The following is a 26,657-nucleotide window of genomic DNA, read 5'->3' on the forward strand; positions in this document are numbered from 1 at the left end:
ATTTCTATCTTTAAATTACCCAACCATCGAACTGATAATTGCTATTCTCCCCTACTATAATATACATTCTAACATTACAATTTAATCTGACAAAGATGGAAGAATAAAAGGCAGCTTAAAAGGCTTTTACAATTCAGTCAATTTTTTAAATCATTCAAATGTCATTAAACAAATAAACTATTGACAGGTTTACATAAGAGATGTGGCAAAACTGTTTGCTTAGCTTTGATTTATATGATCAGCAAATGAAGTCACCACAATGCTGGGAAAAGTGAAAGAAAAGAGAGAAACAGATCGACCAGCAGCACGGTGAATGAATTCAGTTAAAGCAGGGGTGTCAAACTCACGGTGTCATGGCAGCAACACATGACCTACTGGGACTTTTTCTCCCTTCTCTAAACCGGGCATGGATATGGCCAGTGCATGATGCATCTGGCCCATGGGCCAAGAGTTTGACAGCCCTGAGTTTAAGTGATGATGACATGAAAGACCAGGTTAGGGATAGATCATCATGGAGAAAAATTATCAATGTAGAATAGGGTAAAGTATAGAATAGAATATAATTCTTTATTGGCCAAGTGTGATTGGACACACAAGGAATTTGTCTGTGGTGTATATGCTCTCAGTGTACATAAGAACAAAACAAAACATTGATCAAGAACAAAAAGATACAACACTTAGTGATAGTCAAGGTTACTAATAAGCTATCAAATTGTATTAGGAAGCAAATAAAAACAATATAAATTGAAAGATACAAGCAACATGGTTATAGTAATAAGTTGGAAGAGATAGATACTAGTAAGGAAGAGAAAAATAGTATAATACAGTCTTAGTAAATTATTTGACAGTGTTGTGGAAATTAGTTATTAAGCAAAGTGATGACATTCCAGTCACTTAAGAATCGCCATGACTTGATAGTACATAATCAATCAATTCAATTCAAATCAATAAAGAGTAACAAAAATTACAACTAGGGAGAAGCTTGCAGCTCATGAGTAACAGGATGCAGATTCCTGATTAATCTATTTCCTGAACCTATCACTGTAGTCTGTTCAACTATGTCTGCTCATTTGGATTCTAAGCACTGGGAGCTCAAACCTACATCATTAGTTAACCTAAAATACTTACCTGGACATCCAGGTATATAGGGAAGTGGCCTGCAAACATTGAGAAAGAAAGTTCTTTTTTTGGCATCTGCTGTCGTATCCAGGGCAATCCAGGGTTCATGATCTCTGCTCAAGTCACTCAGATCGTATTCATTGCCATCAGAATCTGAAAACACAAGCAGGAACTGGAAATGCTTGATTAAATCAAATCCTCCTTATCCAAGTCAGACCCCAATTTCCAAGAGGTTAGTCATCCAAGCCTGACATTTGAAGAGCAAAGTAATAAAATATTATTCATAATATGCATTATGAAATCAGAAGAGTCTATAAATAAATGTTGGGTGTTTCTCTATACATAACTTCCCAGTATCTTTATATGAAATATTCAAACACATCTCAAGAAATTTTTACCTAAAAATACCTTTGCAGCATTAAGTCAACAAAAACCTCTTAAATGTTTCTTCTTTCTTTTTAAACATAATTTACAAGAAAAATCATTAAAGTACCTTAGGCAAGAGAGACTATTTGTAGTATAATAAAAAATAATTACTAAACAGAACAAGAACAAAATGACTAGCAGCTCAAAAAAAATCAAAGATTATACTGCTAATACGTTTAAAAGCAATTCATGCCTTCTATGGATGGGTGATGAAGTTACTCTACATGTGAGCTCAAAATTTCTTAAATTCTAATCTATAAGACCAGGTTCCACTTTAAGGATCTTTGGAATCTAGAAAATAATAACACAGATCCCCATAACTCTGAAATTCCATTATCTACTATTTGAATGTAGGAGGGAAAACATATATAAAAGCACGTAGTGCCTGACATGGAAAAGCTACCTTTTCTAGTTTACTTACCAGTGACTTGGCAATCAACTGGAACAGGTGGACAGGCTAATGCAGTGTAGAAGTTAAAATAAGTATTATGAATATTTCGTGCGGAATTCATTTCTTCATGTACAAATTTGAGTTCTCCAGGATAGGACCGATTGCAAGTAAAAGTGATGATGAAACTGTCATTGGGTCCTGAAGAATGAAAATAAAATGTCAAGACAAAGTATTCAACTCTTTTCAGGTAGTGGTAAACTACAGTACTTGGAGCTGGGAATTCCATTGTCAAGTCTGAGTTGCTGTTGTGGTGGCGCAGTGGTTAGAATACAGTACTGCAAGCTACTTCTGCTGACTGCTGGCTGCAATTCAGCAATTCAATTCTCATCGGCTCAAGGTTGACTCAGCCTTCCATCCTTCCAAAGTGGGTAAAATGAGGACCCAGATTGTTAGGGGCCATATGCTGACTCTGTAAACTGCTTAGAGAGGGCTGCAAAAACACTATGAAGCAGTATATAAGTCTAAGTGCTATTGTTAGGCAAATCCCACTTAGGCATAACATCACATGATTGTCATTTGCAACCCCCTGCTGATTTTCCTATTAGTTTTGCTTCTCAGAAAATAGTAATAAAGGCAGCAATAAATGTGAGGGACACTGCAAGGTTGTAGTTGTGAGCCAGTTGCCAAACATTCACCTTGCTATCACATGACTTTGAGGACACTACAATAGCCACAACAGCAAGGGTTAGCCATAAGTGTCATTGTTCAGCATCATCATAACTTCAGACGCTGAACAAGTGATTGCTGAGCAAGGACTACTGTATATCTTGTTCCTTTAAATCGGCACACATTGGAACATCAGACAGTAACAGAAGGGTGGGGGGGAAACAACCCACAAGAATAGTACAGTTAAATGAAAGGAGAAATATGATGGTTTTCAGGGATGGCAAGGGAAAGACTTTCACCCAAAGTTCAGCATGTACTTTAAAAAAATAAAATCTAGTTTCCATGACTGAGTCAGGATACATTCATTAATATAGGTTAAAGGAAGAGCAAATATTGAAGTATGCTGGAGATAAATTATACCCTGTAAGCAAAGAACATTTTCTACAATCTCTCTTACTGGGCTTTCTTATATATCTTGACTTCCACATCTCCAGATTTTCAAGCTTCAAACTCTTTTTTTTTTACAGGAATGTGGAGAAGCATTAAATCTTTATGTCTGTGAATTCAGAAGCTGGGCAAGCATATACAATTTCTAAGGCAATAGCCAACAAGCTGTACACTGAGCATTGACTATTTACTTTCCTTTGAATTAACAATAATAGGTGTTTCTCTAGATAAGAGCTCTAGGAACCACAGACTGCAGAATAAAGTCTATGGGGATGAGCACTGTATAATGACTAAATATTATCTTTCAAAAACATGTAATGACTATATTTGAAAGCAAACATTTACAAAGTAAGCCACACTCCCTTTACCTGTATAAGTAAGTGACAGATATCCTTCTGTAGAAAATTGAAGAGTTTTGTTCAATTTCACCAAGCGAATGTGTTCCAGATCTTCTGTTTCACATCCACCAATTGAATCATCAACTTCGATACCATGAATAGGCCCACATTCCTTGGCTGGTCTACAGATACTTATCTAAAAGATTGAACACAACAATGTTAATTTTCTACTATTTGATGGACATGATTATCAAGACTACACTTAGTAATTGCAGCCTCCCGTTTTATTCATGTTATGTTTACAAGGTTTTTAGCTTAACCAAAGTGATACAGAATATAAATGTGTGCTCTGAGTTTCACATGAAAAATTCTAATTCCACATTAACAACTTTGCAAATTGCCTTTTACCCAACTAACTAACCCATATAACTCATCTAACTCATAACTCAGTATTTTCTGTTCTGTTTCATAGCAGCTCTGCAGGATTTAAATGACCTGTCTTTTACCTTTAACTACTAAATCCTGCATATAAATCATTTGTTCAGTTCTTGGGCTAGAACTTTTCCCAGTGTGTAGCTCACAGTATATTTAAAACTTTGCTGTTTATTAACATTACTATTAAAAGGAATTCGTTTTACAATGCACAAGATATGATTTTGAGTGTTTTCTATACTTTCTTCAAGAAAGCATGCCAATTTATTAACTCACTTCAGAAAAATCATAAGAATTAGAAATTATTACCATGAAGCTCTTTCTAATTCCTTCGACAACGTATGCTTTTTCCAAAGCTAATGGTTCCATGTTATATAGAAATCCAGTGTTTGGGTCTTTTACAGAGCAGCTCTGGAAGAAAAGATATAATTCATAAATTCAAAACATTTGCATCCTTAAAAATAAAAAGTCAAGGAAGGAGTATCTACCATATGGTTATGATTATGTAGAGGTACCATGTTTCCCTGAAAATAAGCCCTCCCCAGATAATAAACCCAATCGGCCTTTTGAGCGCATGCACTAAAATAAGCCCTCCACGAAAATATTGCAACACAGCAGCAGCAGCAGCCATGAGGTGACCATGCTCACCACCTCCTACACCTCAAAAATAATAAGACCTCCCCGAAAATAAAGCCAAGCGCTTATTTCAGGGGGGGGAATGGGAATAAGACCCTGCCTTATTTTCAGGGAAACATAGTAAGTTCAAAACTATTTATATTCAGAATATTTATCTTGTTGAAAGTCAAATGATATCAAGTAAAGTAAGGTTAGAAATATTTACAAACTGCCCTCTATCTACAGCAGTGTTAGTACCAAACCTTGTTTGGTGAATCACATACAAGGTTTAAGGGCTATGCCATTTGTGTCTCAAATCTTCCTTGGAATTTTTTTTTAAAAAACAGACTTTAAAGTTTGTCCCAATAAAATTTTTAAGGGAATGATCTAGGAAAATCTAATTTAAAAAAAAAAGATATTGTAAGAAGTTGAATAAAAGTGAATTCTAACATCAAAAAGTATCCTATTTGAAGCTCTTTGTAAATTTGCTTGCTTCAAGCGCTTGCCTCTACTGTCTTAGTCATCTCCCAGAAGCCTTTCTACATACTGATAATTAATAATGAGTTGCTAGGTAAAAATGTAAAACTAGAATTATTTGGTTTTTGCCGAGGCGAAGAAAGAAGAGGCAGATGAAACAAGATTTCACCTATAGCATGCATGCAAGCATTCTCAGACTGAATTTCAGATCAACAAGCAAAAGTTGGATATGAGGATTCCTATTTATTATATATGGATCCTTATAACCCACCTTTACATATAACATGCAAATATAAGCCTGTTCTGCTCTGCTCCTACCTGAGACTCGCCTTGCGTAGTGGTGATTGGACAGGCAGCTTCAGTTTCCCACAGAAAAGTTGCAACACAGTCTTTCATCTCTACAAATCTTGGGGTGCTATTCTGAAAATATAACAGGTCCAAAAGTTAAGGAATATATTAAAAGACACACACATATTTTTTGCCAATTTTGGAAGAAAACTTTGGAAGGGTAACAGGTCAATTTTGAAATTGCTCTGGAAGAGAAACAAGTGAATCTGAAATGGGTCATTGTTCCAATCTGGGCAATATTGAAAAACTAAGCAGAGTTGGACTTGGTTAGTACTCAAGGCAACTAGAAAATAGCATGCCTATAGACTAAGTGAAATATATGTCCTCTATAACACAGAACTTGCTTAGCCATCATCACTTAGTAATGCAAAAATTGAAAACATAGACTAGTTCATCCTGCAGTTATATCACTTTGAATAATACAAATCTGTGATAGAAAAGCTAAATTAGTCCTGGTTAATTAACTGGATGCTCTATTCCAGGGGTGTCAAACTTGCGACAACACGTTGTCATTACGTGACATATCTCAACTTTCCCCCCCTTTGGTAAAATGGGGGTGGCCATGGCCAGCACGTGACGCATCCGGCCTATGGGCTGCTAGTATGACACCCCTGCTCTATCCTATTCCCCCTCTGTTCTGATTTCCCAACATTGGGAATTATTTAGCATATTATAATAACTACATATATGTGGTCCTTCTTAAGGTGCTTTGAAAATGTTCCAGTTCTTTATATTTCTGAAAATTCTATGGCTTTATTTGGTTGTGCTTTATTTCCATTTTTGAATGATACTTCAGCTGGATGAAGATGAAATGAATCACAAAGGCTTCAAAGCATTCGTTGGAATATTATGATATAAAGGTTATTTATTCCACTTTTAACTGAACAGGTGTAAAATCCATTTACATTTCATCACTATGCCATCTTTGCTACTCAAAGGAATTATACTGCATGAGGTAGATCACATGTGCAATCTGGGGATCTTCTTGGACTCACAACTCTTACCAACAAGAAGGTGGCAGTCGTGGTTAGAAGGCCTTCACACAATATTGCATTGTGCATCAGTTGCGCTCATTCCTAGATCAAGGAGTTCTATTCAAAGTCCCACATCCCTAGTCACCTCCCTGTTGGGACTATTGTAATGCACTCTACACCAGGTTGTCCTTGAAAAGTATCTGGAAACTTCACCTAGTGCAAAATGCAGCAGCACAGATGGTTACATGTGTTCCTCATAAGAACACCTGCTACACCTCTGCTCCATGAGCTTCATTGGTTGCCAGTTTTTTTTCCAGATCCAATTCAAGCTGTTGGTTTTGACCTTTAAATCCTTACATGGCATGGGATTGGGTCATTTCAGGAGTCTCTCTCCCCAATTATATTTTTCTGTGCCACTGTGCAGTAAAAAGACATGCTATGGGCTCCATCACTCAGCTACATTTGGAGGGCCCTGGGTGGCAGGCTTTCTAGGGTGTGGCATACGCATTGTGGAATATCCTTCCAGAAGCCAGGTTGGCATCAGGTCTCGAGATCCCATAGAACTGGCAAACTAGTAAGATGGCTCCATTATTAATGACACCTCTTCACCCATTTTTTTAGTTGGGCTTTTATAGTTTTTTAATGTTTTTTTAATAATAATAGATGGCATTTGTGCTTTATTGTTATTTAAATGTATTGTATGCTACCCAGAGTCACTTGCTTTGTGAGATGGGTAGCCATATAAAATTTTAAAATTAATAAATACATAAAATATGACAAGAGGAATCAAATAATTCATCTAAAAGGCAAAATCTATAATTTCCACTCTTATATAGTGGCGGTCAGATTCCATAACACTATGAAGCTAAATTGTTTTTAAATAAACAAACAAACAAACAATTCAGAAACTTACAAGAAGGCCCTTGGCACAAATCAGATGGATGAGGCTTGAGAAAGGTTCTGGCTTGTCATCATCTGCCCTTATGCATAGAGAGCCACCAGTGTAATTAAGAAGGATTCTACCAGGTCCTTCAAAAATGGGACTTTTCTGGGCAATCCCAAGGTTACTATTGGAAATTTTAGAAGAGCCAGCCTGAAAGGAGAGGAATGAAATCTTTTTGAAGTAAAGGCATTTATAATAAGAAAAAATATTTAAAATAATGCAATAAGAAATGCACACATTCTTTCTGTAAAGATTATAAAAATTCTCCAAGTCTTACCCATATATTGTATAAATACCCAAGAATACAAAGAAAAGGAGATCTTTTCTTTAGTTTTGATTCTGTCTCTCTATACAATGGACATACTTACACTCTCGCCCCTTTTGAATGTCATTTCACAGATGGATGCTCTTCTGTCACATCCTGGGATAGAGTTCAATGGTCGGCAGACATTTATGTAGTATTTTTTGTGAACATTCTCTCCAGAGTTGTCCATTGCAAACCAATTTTTTTTTACATTGCGAAATAATGATAAACTAAAAATAGACCAAACATTATTAAGCTTTTAAACATACATCAGTTTTTAAAAATAAAAAACAAAGGTTACTGTTGGCAATAATAATGTATTCAGAAATAAGTCAGAAGTAATTGTATTCCTATATTTCCCTACTGAGATAAGCATAGAAATACACTAGAAATTATCCACTGTTGATTTAAAACACACTATTAAGAAAATAAGATTTAATACAACTTATCCACATCAGAAATAGTAGCAATACTGATGGATGAACAATTAAAATTATACATGGACAGCCTTTACAAATTGTAAGGTAACAAGCTAATTTTTCCATAACAAACTGATTGTCTGATAATTAAGAATAATGACAGCACTGCCGATCAATGCAAGGTAGTGCGTTAAGATTAAAATATAAAGTTGTTTTTTGACTTGGGAAAATTGCTAGCTGAGAATTCTTCCACATATTTAGAATTTACATTCAGAACTTTGGTTTTCTTGTTTACCTTGACAGATCATATTGCTTCATGGTTTGAGGATCTGTTACGACACATTCTGTGGCTATTTCTGGGCAAGCATACTGAGTATACAACTTGAAGTTGTATGTGAAATTGTCTTCCTCCTAAGTTATCATGATCAAAAATACAAAAAGCAAAAAATTAAGATTTGAAATAGAACACCTCAATATTATGACAGTACCAAATGAGAAGTTTCAGCTTAGAGACAGATTTTGTCTTTATAGATTCAGGCTTTTCCGCCAGAAGGTTTAGTAGAATCTATATTTATACTTGCAATTAGAAGCAGCAGACACCAAATAAAAACTTTCAATATGTATGTGCTTAACTGCAAATTCCTTCAATCTCAGAGCCCCCAATAAGCCATATAGGGTTCATTGAAAAATTTAAAAAATGTAGAAGCACTTTGCCTAGATATATAACTTGCCTACATAAAGAGGTGGCGGGGCGGGGGAATAAGTTGGGAGAGGATGAAATGTTCTATATCAGGAGTGATTACAGAGGTTGGTAGACAGCATTCTGGTAAATTGGCAATGGGTAACTGGAGATGCCCCATGGGCCAATTTTATGAATGGGTTTGCAGAACCTGGGTTTGCAGAACCTGAGCAGGCTACTTTAAAGCTGAGATGTATGGGTACTTCATCCCAAAGTGTAAGAATTATATGAAAATATCTAAAATTAACATCAAAGCTGTTTTCTTGATGCTTTCTAGGCAATCTATAAAGATACATCTCCAAGGCATATAAGGTTTATATGGAATTAGAATTTCCCCTCCTTCTTGTGCCATATTCGTCATCGGACATTGGCGATCATGCTGGCAATCCTATTTTTATCAACAGCCACACAATCCCCTTCGATACCACTGAAAAAGTAAGTCTGGTGAGTTAATTACCCATTTTGTTAGCCCTTCAAAAGTTGACTTAAAGATGCAGTGCAAGAACAGAATTAAAGTATTTTTTTCTTATTCAGCTCCTACCTGATACTCCAGTACACTCTTGTTTGCATCACGATCACACAGGAATGTTATATGGGTAGACCGTGTTGTATGCTGCGCATTGTTGTAGGGTGTGCCATTCTGATAGTTTAGCTGAATAATTCCATTATAATAGGACAGCTGAGAACTGGGCATCCCAAGATTCCAAGAATCCAGGCCACTAGAATTATACATTAATGCAATTTCATGTGCGTTTGCTTTAAATGTTCCAGCATAATAATAGCAATAGCAGTAGACTTATATACCGCTTCATAGGGCTTTCAGCCCTCTCTAAGCGGTTTACAGAGAGTCAGCATATTGCCCCCAACAATCTGGGTCCTCATTTTACCCACCTCGGAAGGATGGAAGGCTGAGTCAACCCTGAGCCGGTGGGATTTGAACCGCTGAACTGCTGATCTAGCAGTAGCTTGCAGTGCTGCATTTAATCACTGCGCCACCTTGGCTCATGATGTCACATTTCCAAAAATTAAGCTGCATTACAAAAGTATATGTAACTGTCACATACATGTTTCTTGACTGATAACTTCAATCTTATGAATCAACTGTCTGTAATGTGGTTTGTCCAATGAGTTATCACTAATCCAAGATACACTCATGTTTGGAACATGTTTTCCTATCATAATCAACAATAATTCATATTTTATTTACAAGGCAAATTGCTAGGGCCACATCCTAGCACAAATTTATAGCCACTCGATAAAATTAGGTGCTCAGGTCAAGTATTAATCAGGAGTTCATGCCATTGGGCAATTCATGTAGTGGAACAGCTCCTTCAGATTGATCAGTTGGGATTGGAAGAGATATCCTAGAAAGTTTTTGATTCCAAGACAGTTTTAGAGGAAGCATTCATTCAGTATTATTATTGTCATAATCCATTCAGTAAGTATATAAATAAAGCATACGTGACAGAAATATAAATAAAAACTGTAATGTAAACAACCTAACACAAAACACAAAATAATATTTCAAAATGTAATTAATCTTATTCAGCACCTCACAATCACTCAGCTAAAGGAACTAACTCATTTTGAAGATACAACATACTTTTATTTGTATGTCATCAGTAATCCTGGATCAAATTTCCCTAATTTGGCCATGGGATTGGGGGAAAATGGAACATCACTTCACCTGATGAAAAGACTGAATTCACTTGAGTTTGAAAGGCCAACTTGAGATGTGGAGCAGTGATTTTACAGGACACAATAAACATAGAGCAGGTAAAGCAACAGCCTTATTCACAATTTTTGGTTTATTTCATACTTTGAGCCCCGCCCTAGATAATTTCACAATTTACAGTAAGGACAAAAAGTATGTAAAGATCATCAAGTGTCTCATAAAATGGAGATTCAGGAGGCATACACATACTTACTTTTTCTTTACTTGACAAACTGCAGACTCTGATCCACAATACTTATTTGACAAAGAGCCACAAATACTAATGTGAAAGGTATAGTCAGTTGTATTTATTGAGAAAGATTCATTCATTAGTGGCGATAAGTCGAAGGAAACTCCTAAGTAGAAATTTAAAAAAATCTTATTTAATAAAAAGTTATGCCATGTAAGGATTTAAAGGTCAAAACCAACAGCTTGAATTGGATCTGGAAAAAAAACTGGCAACCAATGAAGCTCATGGAGCAGAGGTGTAGCAGGTGTTCTTATGAGGAACACATGTAACCATCTGTGCTGCTGCATTTTGCACTAGGTGAAGTTTCCAGATACTTTTCAAGGACAACCTGGTGTAGAGTGCATTACAATAGTCCCAACAGGGAGGTGACTAGGGATGTGGGACTTTGAATAGAACTCCTTGATCTAGGAATGTACGTAAGACAGTCATCTTAAGAGGAAAGATATGTAACAACCATTTTAAGTATGTATAATCCTAAACTTAATCTTGGAATGAAGATGAAAAACAGTGCTGCTAGCTGACACAAAATGTTAAAAGCAGACGGGAAATCTCAATTCCCCATTTGTTTTTGTTTTTTTACCTACATACCAGCTTGAAGATTTGAAACTTTGCAGTGGTCTCCTTTTGTTTTAGACAGGACACAGGCAGCAGCAGTATGCCATTCAAACTCAAACAAGCATCCATCATAATTAATCAAAACAGGAGCACTTTCCAGATCACCTATGAATAGAAAAATATAGATCTGAATAATTACTCATCTTCAAGAACATAGTAACAGAATTTACCAGATTAACCGATCAGATATATGATCAATTATTTAATCAGTTTATATTTCTTCCATCAGAGAGTATTTTCCATCACCAATAAAATATAAAGAGTGACAAATGCCACATTTTTTCCTGATTTTCTTTCAAGTGTAAAATTCTGATTTATGGACTAGACATGTGTAATCTTTTTTATTCAAACCATTCTCAAACAAAAAATTAACTATTTCAAGCATCTTAAGTGCATTCTGAGCTCAGATAACTTTTGGAATAACTAAAAATAATTGTTCCATTGCCAAAGCAGCTGTTTCACACTCAAGCCAGGGAGGTTTTAGTTCAAAATGGTTCAAATCAAAACATTTTTGCATAAACTCCCTTTTGACTCTTTTCCACATATGCTTTGGATAATTTTCCTCAATAAATACACAAACAAGTATAATGGTGATTTTTTTTTTAGATATTTGTGTTTTCTAACTGGTTTTACTATTTGTGTGGAAAACAAACCACATTTTAGTTTGTATGTATACAGAAATATTGAAGATTCAAAAGTATCCACTTTTAAGTACCACTGTGTATGCCGTTTTTTGCCTCCCCAGCCTCCGGAGGTTTTTCTGAAGCCTGGGCAAAAAATGGTCCCAACAGCCAACCTGTTGGTTTGGGGTTTGGGAACGAACTTCCATTTTGGCTGTTGGGGCTGTTTTTCGCCCTCCCCAACCTTTGGAGGCTTTCCTGAATCCTGGGGAGGGTGAAAGCGGCCTTCCATTGCCCTCTGAAAGAGCAAAAAATCAACTGGTCGGTGTGCACATGCGCGCTGGAGCTGACGGCTGGCATGCCTCCAAATATGGCTCTGTGTCCCACCTGTGGCGCATGTGCCATAAGTTTACCATCACAGGGTGAGGACAAAGTTAATCTGCAAAACAATCTCATCAAATAGCAATCTGTTTAGCCATAAGAAGATATTAGTAATTCTATAAGGTAAAAATAAAAATCCCCAATAAATCAGTCCATGTTTTGAGGTCCTCAACCACACTAGGAACTATCACACCATTTCCATTTGAAACAAACAAACCTTTCCAAGATATCAAATTTTCTTGCATGTGTAAATATGAAAGGCTAAATATAAAAGGCTCTAAGGCTTCAGAAGTAGCTTGAGAATGGTTTAATTATTACTGATCAAATTGAAAGAATAAAAAAGATGTCCTGGCAGACTTTAAGGTCTCACTGCCATTGCATTCAAAATTTTACTATTCTCTATAAAGGTCAGATATTTAAGGTTTAATAATGAATCACTCACCTGGTTTACATATAAGAATTATATTTGTTTCAATTTTTTTATTGGGTGCACAATCGTCTCCATCTGAATAGTGAAGCTCAATATTTTCTCCAACCTTTTTGGGAGTAGACATGAAGGTCCCAAGATTTCTTGTATTATTGTTTTTATCTAAAAAGCAACACAATATGAAAACTATGAATCCTTCCTTTCAAGGAAAAGGCTTTCACCCTTAAACTGCAGGGTTAGCACAAATTAAATGAAGGATTATATACCAAAATAAAATCTTCAATATAGGTGTCAGATGGAAAAAATTATTTTATCCTGAAAATAAAGGGATTGAAGAATTGTTTTAAAATGCTGTTATAATAAACCACTAAAGATTGCTCTATTTATGCTGTGGATTCACCAAATGACCAAGGGCATTATAAGGTGCATATATCCATTTAAATCAAAAGCTAAATCATAACTAAAAATACCAAGATTTTTAGCTTGCATCTGACATATATATTTCTATGCAACATAAAATTCAGGAGTGGAACCAGAAAATATGACTCCTCTTCCTCTTCCCAATCCTAGGGAACAGCTACCATCTATAAATTACCCCTTTCTATGGACATTTAGAACATAAATTAAAAGTATTCTCTTCCGCCTGGCTTTTGAACTTAGTATCTCATACGTACTAGTCTTACTTCATTTTTTATTTCATTCTATTGCAATTATATATTTGATGGTTTCATTTGTGTAATTGTATGCTTGCCAGAGCTTTGTGCATAGAAATAATGTAAAATAAGTACAATTATTGAAAATACAAGTGATCAAAACAAACAACGAAGGAAGAGGGAAAATGATGATTATTAAGGTTCATAGCATAGCTTCCTACAACATATGCTCTTTAGGGAATTTTATATATGAAGTGTAGCAAGAACATATGCCTTATTTCCCAAACCTATACTTCTAAATCTTCTCTCCTTATTTTCTCAATTCTTACGATGTGGATAGCTACCATTTTAATAATCAGTCTTAGAACTTAAGGATTTATCAAACCTTCTAGAATGTTAAGCAAGTTTCCTAAATGTAAGGTAAATTGTAATTTTAATACAGATACCATCTTAAAATTTAAGACATGAAAATTGAAAGAAACATGCAAAACAGAAGAAGTGGAAGTGCAAATTCTAGAGCATACACTTTGTCCTGAAGACTTAAAATAAATTATTATTGTTGTTCTATGAGAAGAAAAGCAACTTAGCTCTTTTTAAGAGAGAGGCTGGGTTTACACCCCTACTCACCAACAGAGCAAACAGAGGCATCTTTGGCACAGTACATGGCTTCTCCTTTCTGGAGGACCTTGTGACAGATATTTATAAAGAAACGTTTCCTTTTTGCTTCTACGGGGTTGATATCTACAGCTTCCCAATTCTCCTCCGATTCTAGAATTAAGATGACATATTTAGATGCAACCTATCCATCATGTTATTTCCCTTTGGAGTAAGCAGTTATAAACATTGCAGAAAGGGAGTAAGCAATTGTAAAACGAAGAAATAAAAAGTAAGAGATAAGAAAATACAATATATCTAATTTACCATAATTAACTAATTTACAACTCATGGTAACTCTCAGTACTTTTCTTTCCTAGTTTCTACTATAGCTATACACTGCCTGCTTGCTTTCTAATGCCACATTATCTAACATTCCACACTTAATTCCCTACCCAAAATGACAATTAAGTTCAGTTATTGTAAGACTTTTTCTTAAACTCAAGAACAAGGTTCAAAAAAGGAATGCAAAGGAGAAATGTACAAATGTGGTCAGGTGAAAATACTAATAAACCAGAGCCTGTAGCTATCACCTATGGACTATTTAGAAGCCACCACAAAACTGTCATTTAGTATATAATATATAAAACCGTACAACAATTTAATGATAACCATGCCACATATCATAAAGGGAGTAAAGTTCTTCTTCCAGGAGGTCAAATTGGGAGCACTCTTAATTTGCAGTGTTTGTAGGGTTAACACAAAAACCAAGCCCAGTACTTGCTGTGATCTGCAGGATTACATAAATTTCCAAGCAACATGCCCTGGAACATTGGAAGAGGATAACTGCCTCATGTCCAATGGATCTGGTTGGTCAACATCTGACACAGAGGCTGGATTGAATATGCCTTAGGTTTTTCATAAAATGTTAAGCTAGCAATGTAAACAACATGGTGACATCAATGTGTTGGGAGTATCGCCTCCTGCATTGCACCTCTACAACCACAAAGTTCATTGAGTAATGTGCATTATGTTCAAAAGTAAAACAAAGCTTTTCTAGTAATATCTCTAAACATAAATCTTTTTATCTTGGAAAATCATCAATATTCTACTATTTACCCAGTATATTTGGCAACAATATGTTAGGTTTAGGACAGCATTTCTGACAACCAGTTATATATCAACTAGAGCTTTTAAAACAAATAAGCAGACAATAGATTTTTATAAGTTTCATACCAGAATGACGAATCAGTCTTGTCAAGTCATACTTTTTCTTCTTATCTGAAACCATGCAAGGCAAACCTTCTTCTTCTCCAACACAAGCATATTTGGTTTGCCAAGTGAAAAAATATGAACAGTCTGTTTCACCATTAAATTCTGGATGTCCTTTGCCATTATTATCTTTTAATAAATTCACAAAAATAAGGAAACATTCATATTATAAAATGTTAACATATAACATGAAACATATAAAAAGATACCAGATTAAAATACTGATACTATCCATTAAATATTCACATTTAGGCTTATGACACATAATCAAACATAAGAATAACAGAGTCCAGACCAAAATTAACAATTAAAAACTTGAAGTCAAATATAATTTAACTGGGCATCCATTTCCATAGCAGAATTGGCATGAGCCAATCTATCACATGTTGAAATAAAAAGGCTTTAACATTGCAATTAATATTAGAGTTCACATACCACACTTACCTATAATTTTATAATTTGTTTAGTGCATTCATTTACCGAATAAACCACAACTTATTTTATTGAACGTGTCTGTTTGAATGACATGGGTGGTAATGAAATGAAATATCTAGTTTTCTATATAACATTTTTCTATAAGTTTTTTAAAGTATCAGCAGTTTCTCCAACAGAACAATTCTGTACCAATTAATCCATTAACATCCAGAATGGTACATTACCTGCAGTTTGATTGCATTCAAAATTTATGACTGTCATTCTCTGAAAACCCGAGCTACAACTATCTCCTCCTGGATACGTCAGAATAAGGTCTCCATCAGCATACCTGATTTTAAAAAAACCAATACAATTCTACTTAATTAGTTTTATTGGATGCTGCAGCAGCCAGAATTTCAAGAACTAGTTGTAAGCATCACAGTACCAGCAAAACTATGGACAATTGCTGAATGAGTAATAATAACTTGAAGACTACCTGCACAGTGTTTTATGTTGTGAAAAAATTTTTTTTCAGAAACAAAAACTATTTTTCTCTAATATCAAACAAAATATTTTTGGGTAACATCACATATTGTTTCCCAAAGAAACATATTTACATTTCTGGACTAGTACTAACCTGAGAGTTTGATTGGTAAATCTTCCTGCCACTTTCGGCTGACTTTTTTCAGCTTTAACTTGGCATGAAGACACATCCTTGTCCATACAAAAACCACCAGCTGCTTTCCCACATACATTCAGATAATAGTTATACTCTTTGTCTTTTGAAAGATATGGTGACGCATCACCTAAAGAAAATATGATTAAAATCCACTGCTGAAATACTAAAATGATCATACAAATGGAAATGTATATTTATGACACCAAAATACTTATATGATCATTGTATTGCATTGTTACAATCTGCCTGTGTGCCACAAGTGATGCTCTTTTTAGCCATTTTCTAAACTTATCCTATGATTCAGGAGTAGGATTTTGCAAAACAGATTTTAATTTCATGAAAACTACATACTAGATATTGATAATTTTTTCCATTTCATCCTCAGATTCAAAATAAGAGTCTTGTAACAAATTTTCTAGTTTTTTTTCTCCATACCCCAGTTCTGGAGGGATTAAATTGAATACATACTGCATTATGAAATACATATTAGCATTATGAAATCCCATGCATATATAAAGCTGATAAATCAGTGAAAATATCTGTAAACCGGGTCACTAATTTTTCTCTTTATGTTTTTGTTTTGTTTTTGTTTATTTTTGTTTTCATTCTGCCATTTTTATTTTTGTTTTAGTATCTTTAAGCTTATGTAATCTTCATCCTTATCTGACATAACCAAAAAGGAAACCATAATTTTGTGATTTCTAGAGCAGATATATAATGCTACTTCCACTGTGTGTTATCATATTTGTTCATTACTCTGATTTTTAAACTGCTAGCTCATTAAATTTTAGAGCACTTATTGCAATGACTTGATTAATCAGCAATCTGCAAATTCAATCTGTTGATTTACTTGTTGCTTTTGTTTTAATGCTTTAATAAATACTGTATTTTTGTCAAAAAGCAAGTTAACTGTTCCCATGCATAAAAATACATTTAAAACAGATAATCTTAAAAATAGTACAATCCCATCTATGGTGACTCCATTTATATATCCATCCATTTGGGTCATTTTAAAGACGAAAACACTGCTTATGTAACACTTTGTACCATACACCTATACCAGAATTTGAAATTTGTCTTTTTTGCTACAGCTTCTGGTTTTACTTGTATAAAATATCATGTTGCACACATTCTAACGGAAATAGGATAGTTACCTGGAGATTGCATAAGAGGTGTCAGATCCACATAAATACCATGTTGTTCACTGCTAAGAGTACAATTATGACTCTCCAGGTAGTCCCTGGCACAGACAGACTCAGTAACCCATTCAATCTCATAGCGGCAATTGCTTTGAGCAGTGAGCGTAGGATTTGTATCCTATATTTAAAAAAATAGCTAGTCAGATCAGAGAACTTTGATTTATCAATCCACAAACATAAGCTCACAAGTCCAGAACAAGTCTCCAGAATTAAGGAATAGTAACATAATCTCTCATTTTAATACTGCCCTACATAAATGTTGCTAAAACATATTATTTAACATTTACCAAAATTCAGTCACAGAAATGCCACTTCAGTGTCTGGATCCTACTAAGGTGATAGAACAACTGGCTGTACAGTTTTATTTTGTTCCCTCCATTCCATTTTAGCCTACCTGCTTGGTAAAAGCTTTTTCTGTTTATCAATTAAAAAAAGTTGAAAGTAATGTCATACAGCTATCTTTGTTCCCCATTTCAAATAATCCTTCATGCATAATTAATCATAAGGAAAGCAAAGGTGTGCTATAGCAGGAACTAGGTATAGTTTTCCGATACAAAATCAAATTTGGATTCTGAATTTTTCCAGCAGAACGTACATGAACTATTTATTATAAAATACAGTAATTTTGTAATGGCTGCTTGCTTGCTATATACTGCTTTGTCCTTCTAGCTCTCAGTGTTAGTTGGGGGAGAGAGAGGTCGACCCCTAGGCCCCTGAAATATGGGGTTCCTCAGGGTTCGGTCCTATCCCCCCTTCTGTTCAATATCTACATGAAGCCACTGGGTGAGATCATTCGACGGCACGGGATAAAATACCATCAATATGCGGACGATACTCAGTTGTATCTGTCTGCCCCGTGCCAACTCAGTGAAGCGGTTGACATGATGTGCCGGTGCCTGGAGGCTGTCAGAGTCTGGATGGGAGTTAACAAGCTTGTACTCAATACAGACAAGACCTAGTGGCTGTTGTGTTTCCCTCCCAAGAATTTGGCCAGTGTTCCATCACTCAGGCTGGGGGGTGAAAATTTACGCCCCTCAGACAGGGCGCGCAACTTGGGAGTCCTCCTGGACCCACAGCTGACCTTAGAACATCACCTGTCGGCTGTGACCAGGGGGGCATTTGCCCAGGTTCGCCTGGTGCACCAGTTGCGCCCCTACCTGAACCGGGAGGCACTCGCGACAGTCACTCATGCCCTTGTGACCTCAAGACTGGACTACTGCAATGCGCTCTACATGGGGCAGCCTTTGAAGAGTATTCGGAGACTACAACTCGTCCAGAATGCAGCCGCGCGAGCGATTGTGGGTGCACCTCGGTACACCCACATTACACCTATCCTCCGCGAGCTGCACTGGTTACCAATCGGTCTCCGGATACGCTTCAAAGTGCTAGTCGTAACTTATAAAGCCCTTCATGGTATTGGACCTGGGTACTTGAGAGACCGCCTGCTGCCAATTACCTCCCACAGACCCGTTAGATCGCACAGGGTCGGCCTCCTCCGGGTTCCGTCTACCAGCCAATGCCATCTGGCTACCACCCGGGGGTGGGCCTTCTCTGTTGCAGCTCCGGCCCTTTGGAATGAACTCCCCGCGGAGATTCGGACCCTCACCCCTCTCCAGGCCTTCCAGAAAGCCGTCAAAACCTGGCTGTGCCGGCAGGCCTGGGGTTGATGAGTTCCCCTCCCCTCTCGACTTGTATGGCTGTATGACTCTTGTGTATTTTAATTACGTGTATTGTGTTTGTATCCCCTTTCCCCTTTTGAGTTGTTCGCCGCCCTGAGTCCCTCCCGGAGAAGGGCGGCATACAAATAAATTAAATCTTAATCTAATCTTAATCTTAATTTTCAATAGCCTAAACTGGGGAGGGGAGGGGCAAGGGTGTAAGATGACAAACTGTTTCATGTTTCTGCGTATGCCCTCTTATGAACCATTTTTACTGTTTCTAGCAACTTGGAGTACCATACCACCAAAACCTACTAGCAAAGCCTCAATTTTCAGCAGTAAAATGTAATGTTTTCCCATCCAGTAAATATCACCCTAAAATAAATGATTAAAGCTTTGGTATGATTTATATCCTTTTTTTCTGTTTTTAACTAAAGCATTTATTATTTTACTTTGTTCACATATTGTTTATTTTTGAATTGCACCCCCTCCCTAATGATTGTAAGCTGCCCTGAGTCCCCTCAGGGAGAAGGGCGGCCTATAAATCCTAATAAATACTCAAATACTCAAATACTCATACAGCCACTCAAAATTAAAAAAAAAATGGCTAAACATTTAAGCCTATCACTTCTGTGACTTTACCACCAGGCCTCTAGCAGTCTTTAGAAACTGAATGTAAATGAAAAACAAAACAAAACAAAACTGAAATGCAACACCTGCTCAAAAACAGTTGCCTTTGGATTTTAAAAATCCAAATAATCAATTATCCGACATGAACGAATATCATAAAAACTCCCTAAACCTATAAACATCCCTATCCAGTAAAATTCCCAACCATTGGAAAATCATGGCAGTGACTGTAAAAAAATTGTTTGCAGTTTAGTTAATTATGAATTACAACAAAGATCTTAATGCCTTAATGAAAGGGTCAACACGGGTGATTTTGCATGCCCCGAAATTGTCATCATTTAATTCATTATGACAGTATCTTTGCTGTCAGGAAGAAGAAAGACTTGTCGGATATTCTGCCCCAAAAATAATTTTAACAACCTTCATACTGAACTCTGTTTGGGCAATGAGGAAAGGTATGAGGAAGAATGATCATGATATTTATCTTTCAAACAATATATTATCTTGACATGGCCCTGTAAAATTAAAATATGCTGATACACTTATTTTGAGTTAATGCTATATCCATTGCTCTTCCCAGTCAAATAACAGTGCTCAACATCCATCATAGGAAATTATTGATTACCTCTCTTTGCCTTCCCTCTGGACATACGAAAGTAATTGTAACTGCTGGGTCATGGCTACCACAAAAGTCTGGTTTCTCTGCTACATTGCTGTATCTCAGCTGAAACCTGAAAAAATAAGAAACATAAACATAAAAAATAAACTACCAGGAGATTCACACAAAGCAAAGTTCCCAATGAAAAACCCTCCAAAGTATAGTTGAAGTGGAACAGTTAAAAAACAAGAGGGCTAGGAAATATAAGAAACTGGAATTCAAACTTATCTGCAAGATATCAAACTGGGGAGTGAACAATTACACAAGCAGAATCTAGAACAATGGTGTCATACTAATTTCAAATTGTTGTTTAAATTACAAGTTGACTCAAATCATTTTATATTGTTCTCCCATACTACACTAATTCTATCAGTACTCTTGCATAATCAGTTAGCCCACCCGAAGGCAATATATAGTCACAAAAATAAAAGAGCAAGTAAGATACTTCTAGGGAGATGCTGGGCACTACAGAAGAAATATTTGTCGAAATTAGCACAAGTAAATAAATAAAGGGATAGTGGTGGGAACAACAGCTACAAATTCAGTGAATTCAACAAAATAATATAATATACAATTAGGAACAAAATTAAGAATGCAGTACCTATGAAAGCAATGCTTGTGGTTTTCTAGAGATTCTAGGCCCTCCTCTAATAAAAAGTTATTTTCTGTGCTCCAAAAACATACAAAAATAGGCTAATTTTAAAACCGTTGTAAATTACCGTACTTTTAGAGTATAAGACGCACTGGAATATAAGACGCACCAAGTTTTTGAAGAGGTAAATTTTAAAAAAAGTTTTTGCACTTTGCAGCTCTCCCAAACCCTCTGCATGCCTCTTTTGTGAAAAATGGGGCATGCAGAGGGTTTGAGAGGCCTGCAAAGTTCTCCTGGGGACTGGGGGGGGGGGGGCGAGCAAAAAATCGGGCCTGCCTTTTGTGAAAATGGGCTCATTTTTTGCCCAAAAAAGGGCATGCATAGGTTTTGGGAGGCTTGTAGAGTGCTCCTGTGGGCTGGGAGGGGGGGGCAAAAACAAGCAAAAAAACCCGCCCATTTTTTGCTCGTTTTTGCCCTCCCCAGCCCCCAGGAACACTTTGCAGGTTTTCCAATCCTCTGCACATCCATTTTCGTGAAGGGGCAAGGTTTCAGGAGGCCACAAATGCTGTATTCAGTGGATCCAGATTTTCACCCTCTTTTTTGGTGGGAAAAGGTGCGTCTTATGCTCCGAAAAATATGCTAAACAAAGGACATCTAATTCAACTCTCAATACAAATTCCTAGTAATAGCAGAAACATGTAAGAATTAAACTTTGCATTAAAATTTGAACTTTACAGCTATCTTCTTCCAACCTTATTCACTATAAACAGCACTGACATGCTGATGACTTTCAAAGATCACACAAAGACTTCAGCCATACCTGTCTTTATCAAGCCGTTTTAGTAATTCTTTAGTATGGCCCAGATCAAACGCATGACCATCCTTCACCAAGCAAGCTGCACTGTGCTCTGGACAACTGCTAGTTTCTCCTGAGGACTTTCCTGTTAAAGCAATGATTAATAACAACCTATGTATTACATGTATAAGTATGTTCCTTAGTTAAAAGTTTCCAAAAGTTTGCTTAAATCAAATCAAAGATACGCTCTTTGGCCACGTCATCCAAAACAATAAAAAATAGAAAGGACAAGCTATTTAGCCAAGTTATAAATCAGAATTGTGGCAATCAAAATTTTATTTTATATACAATAGACACTAACATGGCAAAGTGGGCAAGAGCAGATTAGAAATTTATATGACTGAAGAGATATCGTCTTACAGAAATACCTTGATCAGAAGTTCCAGAAATAAGGCAAATATATTTATCAAGTTATTTGCATTAAGCATGATGCAAGATTACACTCATTTTTAGTGCCCCAAAATGGTTTTCACAGCTTTAAGAATAACTTCATGCACCAAAGTTATATATTAGTCATAGAAATGGCATTTTTAAAGGAAGCTATAAACCAACTATATACCTATTAATATATGTTCTAAAATATTTTATATAACCAAAAATATAATTTTCCTCCCAAAATTATATTATAAACTATTGCCCATAAGGCAGTCTAATAATCGTACAAATAACAGTTTGAGAAAATCTTGAGCTCAGACATTGTTTTTCCACACATTTAAGGAACATCTCACTATTATTGATGACTAAAATCGAACAAGGTAGCAGCACCAATGAGATATATTGAACTATAGATTATTCAACAACCAAAATATTGAAGATAAATAGGCATAAACATTATCTAATATCTGGACAAAAAGTTATGGGGGAAATGTCAGAAAAGTGGGAAAGAATTGATCAGCAGGTTCTGCAAAACCATAGATACAAGAGGAAATTTAGAGTATATATTTTAAAAATTGGAAGTCTCATAAATATTAATGATAAATAAATATCTTGAATAAAATAGAGGTATTTAATGAAATGGAGAACTGGGAAACACTGAGGAATCAGTGTCACTCAAATAAAAGCACTAATATTTTATGCCTTTCATCCTAAAGGGAAGCATGGTAAAATTTTAGATGTAAAAATGTCTTGCCTTATGGAAATTAAAGAAAACTACTCATTATTTTTTAGTTGAATTTCATACCTATGTTTCTACATATGTTGATGTATAACTGTGAATCATCATCTGAGTCTTCTATCAAGTATCCACCAGATGTCTTAATCAATGGATTTAAATCATGTTTTTTCAGGTTTTCGTCAAATATGTAGCAAGGTACCTAGAAATTTAAAACGTAAGTACTGTATCTTGCAAGTAAGTTCATACACAATATAGGGTCATTACTGGCATTCTATCTGTGATTCTAGGTTTCAAACAGAAGTACTTTAATCTGGTCTTATTTTTTAACATGCAGAACCAATAAAAATATTATGCTTCCATCTTGTGGCACTGATGAGAGTGTGCACTCATTCAAAATTACTATTATACTATTTTTTCTTTGTATTTTATACTTTGATAAATTAATAAAAAGTTAAATCTCAAAAAAGCTACAATTTATTACTCACATCTTGAGCAAATCAAAACCAGAGTATTTAATAAGTTTATACTGAACAGCCTAATCAAACCTCTAGTATTCTGGAAGGATCATCAGAATCCATAATTTTCTGTAACTATTGTTTGATAGATGGTCAATTGTTAAAAAGCATGTGCTATATTCATATCTGAGCTGTTGTTATTTTACTCCTACCATGTAATTGATTGCCTGTTTGCCTGGCAGTTTTCTAGGACAGGGGTCCACTACTGGGCCTTGAGCCTTTTGAAACCAGGCCATAAATGTTCCACAAGCAGTGGGCAAGTACATGTGCTCCATTTGCACGAGGGGCCGGCACATATGCCCACCGCTCTCACAAGTGGAGCTAAGTGTACATGCTTACTTGCCCAACACTCATGTAAAACCATCCCCTCTTCCTCCCCCCCCCCCAGTTTGCAAAGACGGAGAGTGGAGGGAACTCTGTTCTAGAAGACTAAGCAAACAACAGCAAGGATGAAATGGTGACATGAGTATATGAAAGAAAGAATGTACACAATTCAATACACAGTCTACTGAGACAAAACCATAGTCCAAAAATAAAAATGAGTTCTCAGAGTATATAAAATATCAATTTCTTTCACATACTGAAGAATATTTAACAAACAATACAAATTTTATTAGCAGCACAAGAAGAGAATAACAAATTATCTTCACCTCTTTTTTGTTTTAATTGGGATTTCACAAAAATGAAGACTAACTTAGTTGCTTGAATTTAGCTGTACTGAATCATACTCTAATACCCAAAAGCAAAACTGCACCTAGAGTAACTAACCAATGCCTCACCTCAATGAAACTCATAGCACGTTACTTAATCTGTAGTGCAGAAGGGAGGCCTTAAACTTAATGCCTGGTGTTGAATATCACATCTTTATAGCTAGATCCAAAAACTGATAGATTGTTCAAACTAAAAAGAGATAATCTTTTACTATTATTTTAAAATTTTCATGACATTACCAGAAATCTAACAATAAATGGCATTTAATATCACTTGTTGTAAACAATATGAGATTATAATTTTTGGAGCCCTGAATTGATAAGAAAATAATAAACTGAGGATACATTGTTTAGTTAACCTATTAGGCCCAGTGAATCTAATGGACTGACTTCTCAATCAACATGCATATGATGATTTTTTTAGTTTATGTTCAAACAGAACTTGTGTTACCTCGTCAGTTGATGTAAATAAGTCCTTCTTGCATGCAAGGAATGTTCTCCATTCAAAATAATGAACACACTCAAATGAAGTCACAAATTCTGGGGAACCCTGATTAAAAAAAGTGATGCACCATACTGATCAATTTGTATTTGTATTTACAATTAAAACCTAAATAATAATAATAATAATAATAATAATAATAATAATAATAATAATAATGTTTAAAATAAATGTTACTGGTTAGTACAGTTTACATTTCCAAGCAAAAAACTACTTTTACCCAGATATATATCAATTGATTAACATTTCAGAACCTAGACAGTACAAAATCAAATGCCAAGACCTAACACTATATTGTTTTGTAAGCCACCCAGAGTCCCTTTATCAGGCAGATGGGTGGCATGAAAATTTAATAAATAAATGATTTTAACAACGTTCTGGAAAAGAAACTTGAATGAAAACAGATATATAATGAAATGCCTAAAATAAAGTATGCTTATTTTACCTGATACGAAGCACATAAGTTGAGTGGCAGATTTTTAAATCAAATTTTAAGAAGAACTAGTTTTATGTAATCTGATCAATTTGATATTTCTCTTTGGTAATGTTGGTACATTAATTAAATACTTTTAAATACATTCATTTGGGAAAACAGATAAGCAATGTGTACTGCATGAACATGCAAATACTTTCTAGGACAAACATAATTCTTCTGTCAGGACTGGAACAGCTTATCAACACTTAATAATTAAAAATAATTATTGCCCATTTAGAAATAAAATTGTCAGCAGTAACATACTAACCAAAGTCTTCCCACAATAGAAATTGATGCTACTTTGCCATGTATGTGGACTTCCCTTAGAACAAATTTCTTTAGTGCTGAATTCCAAGAGTAAATTAGATCTTCTTATCTGTGAGGATTCCCCTAAAATAAAAAGAGCATATACTGTACATTAATCTCAAAAGGTGATTTTAAATAATATGAACTATTAGCTATTAAGAAAAGATGCAACATTGTAGTAGAAATGCAACATTTGCCATGAATCTGGATAATAGACGTCAAACAAATGATGTGGGGTACAAAACCTTACAGAGATAAATATACAGATGTTCTAAGCAGGGTGGCAAAGCAATGTGACTAATAGCTATTAGTCCAAAGAAACATCTGAAGCACACATAAACACAGGCCAAGGACACTTGCCAGGAAAGTGTCAAAGAATTACATTACAATCTTATGCAGGTCCACATTAAGTCATGGTGATTGAGTTTCAATTTAGCTTATCCTCAGGTTAAATTCACCTACGGTAGACTACCCCCCCACTTTAAATTAAGAAATAAAGAAGTGTAATATTACCAAGATTTTGAAGAGGCAAATTTTAAAAAAAAGGTTTTGCACTCTGCACACCTCCCAAAAACGGCCTGTTTTTCGCGAAAACATGTCCATTTTTTGTCAAAAAAAAGGGGGGGCATGCATAGCCTTTAGGAGGCTTATCGAGTGCTCTTGGGAGCTGGTGGGGAAACGCGCAAAATACATTTTTAGCTCATTTTTGCCCTCCCCAGCCCTAATGAGCACTCTGGAAGCCTCCTAAAGGCTATGCATGGCCATTTTTGAAAAGGGGGAGGGGTTTCGGGAGATCAAAAATGCTGTATTCAGTGTATAAGATGCATCCAGATTTTCACCCTCTTTTTTGAGTGGAAAAAAGTGTGTGTCATACTCCAAAAAGTACAGTAACTAAACTTTGGAATAGATCGCAGAAAAGCTGGACAGAAAGACCATAGAGCCTTTTGAACGTTGGTTTTGGAAAAGATTCTTGTGAATGCCATAAGCAGCCAAGGAAACCAACAAATGTATGATTAAACAAATCAATCCACTCAAGGCACAAATGGTCTGGCTCAAATTATCCTACTTTGAATGTATTAATTATGTGAAGACTTAGTTCTCTAGAAAAGGCTCTAATGCTGGGAAAGGTGGAAAGAAAAAGAAGACGAGAAAGCCAGTAGCAAAATTAATGGACTATTATGAAGG

General features: G+C 35.6%; 1 protein-coding gene across 2 annotated transcripts in view; it reads right to left on the reverse strand.

Moving 5' to 3' along the window:
- The window catches only part of IGF2R (insulin like growth factor 2 receptor), an 85,564-nt gene that overhangs the window by 39,492 nt on the left and 19,415 nt on the right, over window positions 1–26,657 (reverse strand). For both annotated transcript variants that reach the window (XM_087718224.1, XM_087718223.1), the window contains exons 3-24: window positions 25,435–25,556; window positions 24,641–24,739; window positions 23,031–23,163; window positions 21,815–21,935; window positions 20,370–20,475; window positions 17,412–17,574; window positions 16,216–16,384; window positions 15,824–15,927; window positions 15,129–15,293; window positions 13,926–14,066; window positions 12,661–12,807; window positions 11,191–11,322; window positions 10,567–10,708; window positions 9,180–9,357; window positions 8,195–8,310; window positions 7,545–7,710; window positions 7,147–7,326; window positions 5,230–5,331; window positions 4,129–4,230; window positions 3,418–3,583; window positions 1,967–2,134; window positions 1,129–1,272 (exon numbers count right to left, since the gene is read on the reverse strand). In XM_087718224.1, coding sequence (XP_087574350.1) covers window positions 1,129–1,272; window positions 1,967–2,134; window positions 3,418–3,583; window positions 4,129–4,230; window positions 5,230–5,331; window positions 7,147–7,326; window positions 7,545–7,710; window positions 8,195–8,310; window positions 9,180–9,357; window positions 10,567–10,708; window positions 11,191–11,322; window positions 12,661–12,807; window positions 13,926–14,066; window positions 15,129–15,293; window positions 15,824–15,927; window positions 16,216–16,384; window positions 17,412–17,574; window positions 20,370–20,475; window positions 21,815–21,935; window positions 23,031–23,163; window positions 24,641–24,739; window positions 25,435–25,556 — 3,066 coding nt within the window. The remainder of the gene's footprint in view (window positions 1–1,128; window positions 1,273–1,966; window positions 2,135–3,417; window positions 3,584–4,128; window positions 4,231–5,229; window positions 5,332–7,146; window positions 7,327–7,544; window positions 7,711–8,194; window positions 8,311–9,179; window positions 9,358–10,566; window positions 10,709–11,190; window positions 11,323–12,660; window positions 12,808–13,925; window positions 14,067–15,128; window positions 15,294–15,823; window positions 15,928–16,215; window positions 16,385–17,411; window positions 17,575–20,369; window positions 20,476–21,814; window positions 21,936–23,030; window positions 23,164–24,640; window positions 24,740–25,434; window positions 25,557–26,657) is intronic.

Source organism: Thamnophis sirtalis, unplaced genomic scaffold, assembly GCF_051295495.1.
Source record: "Thamnophis sirtalis isolate CommonGarterSnake01/CBP01778 unplaced genomic scaffold, rThaSir2_p1.2 scaffold_6, whole genome shotgun sequence".
Taxonomy (NCBI): Eukaryota; Metazoa; Chordata; class Lepidosauria; order Squamata; family Natricidae; genus Thamnophis; species Thamnophis sirtalis.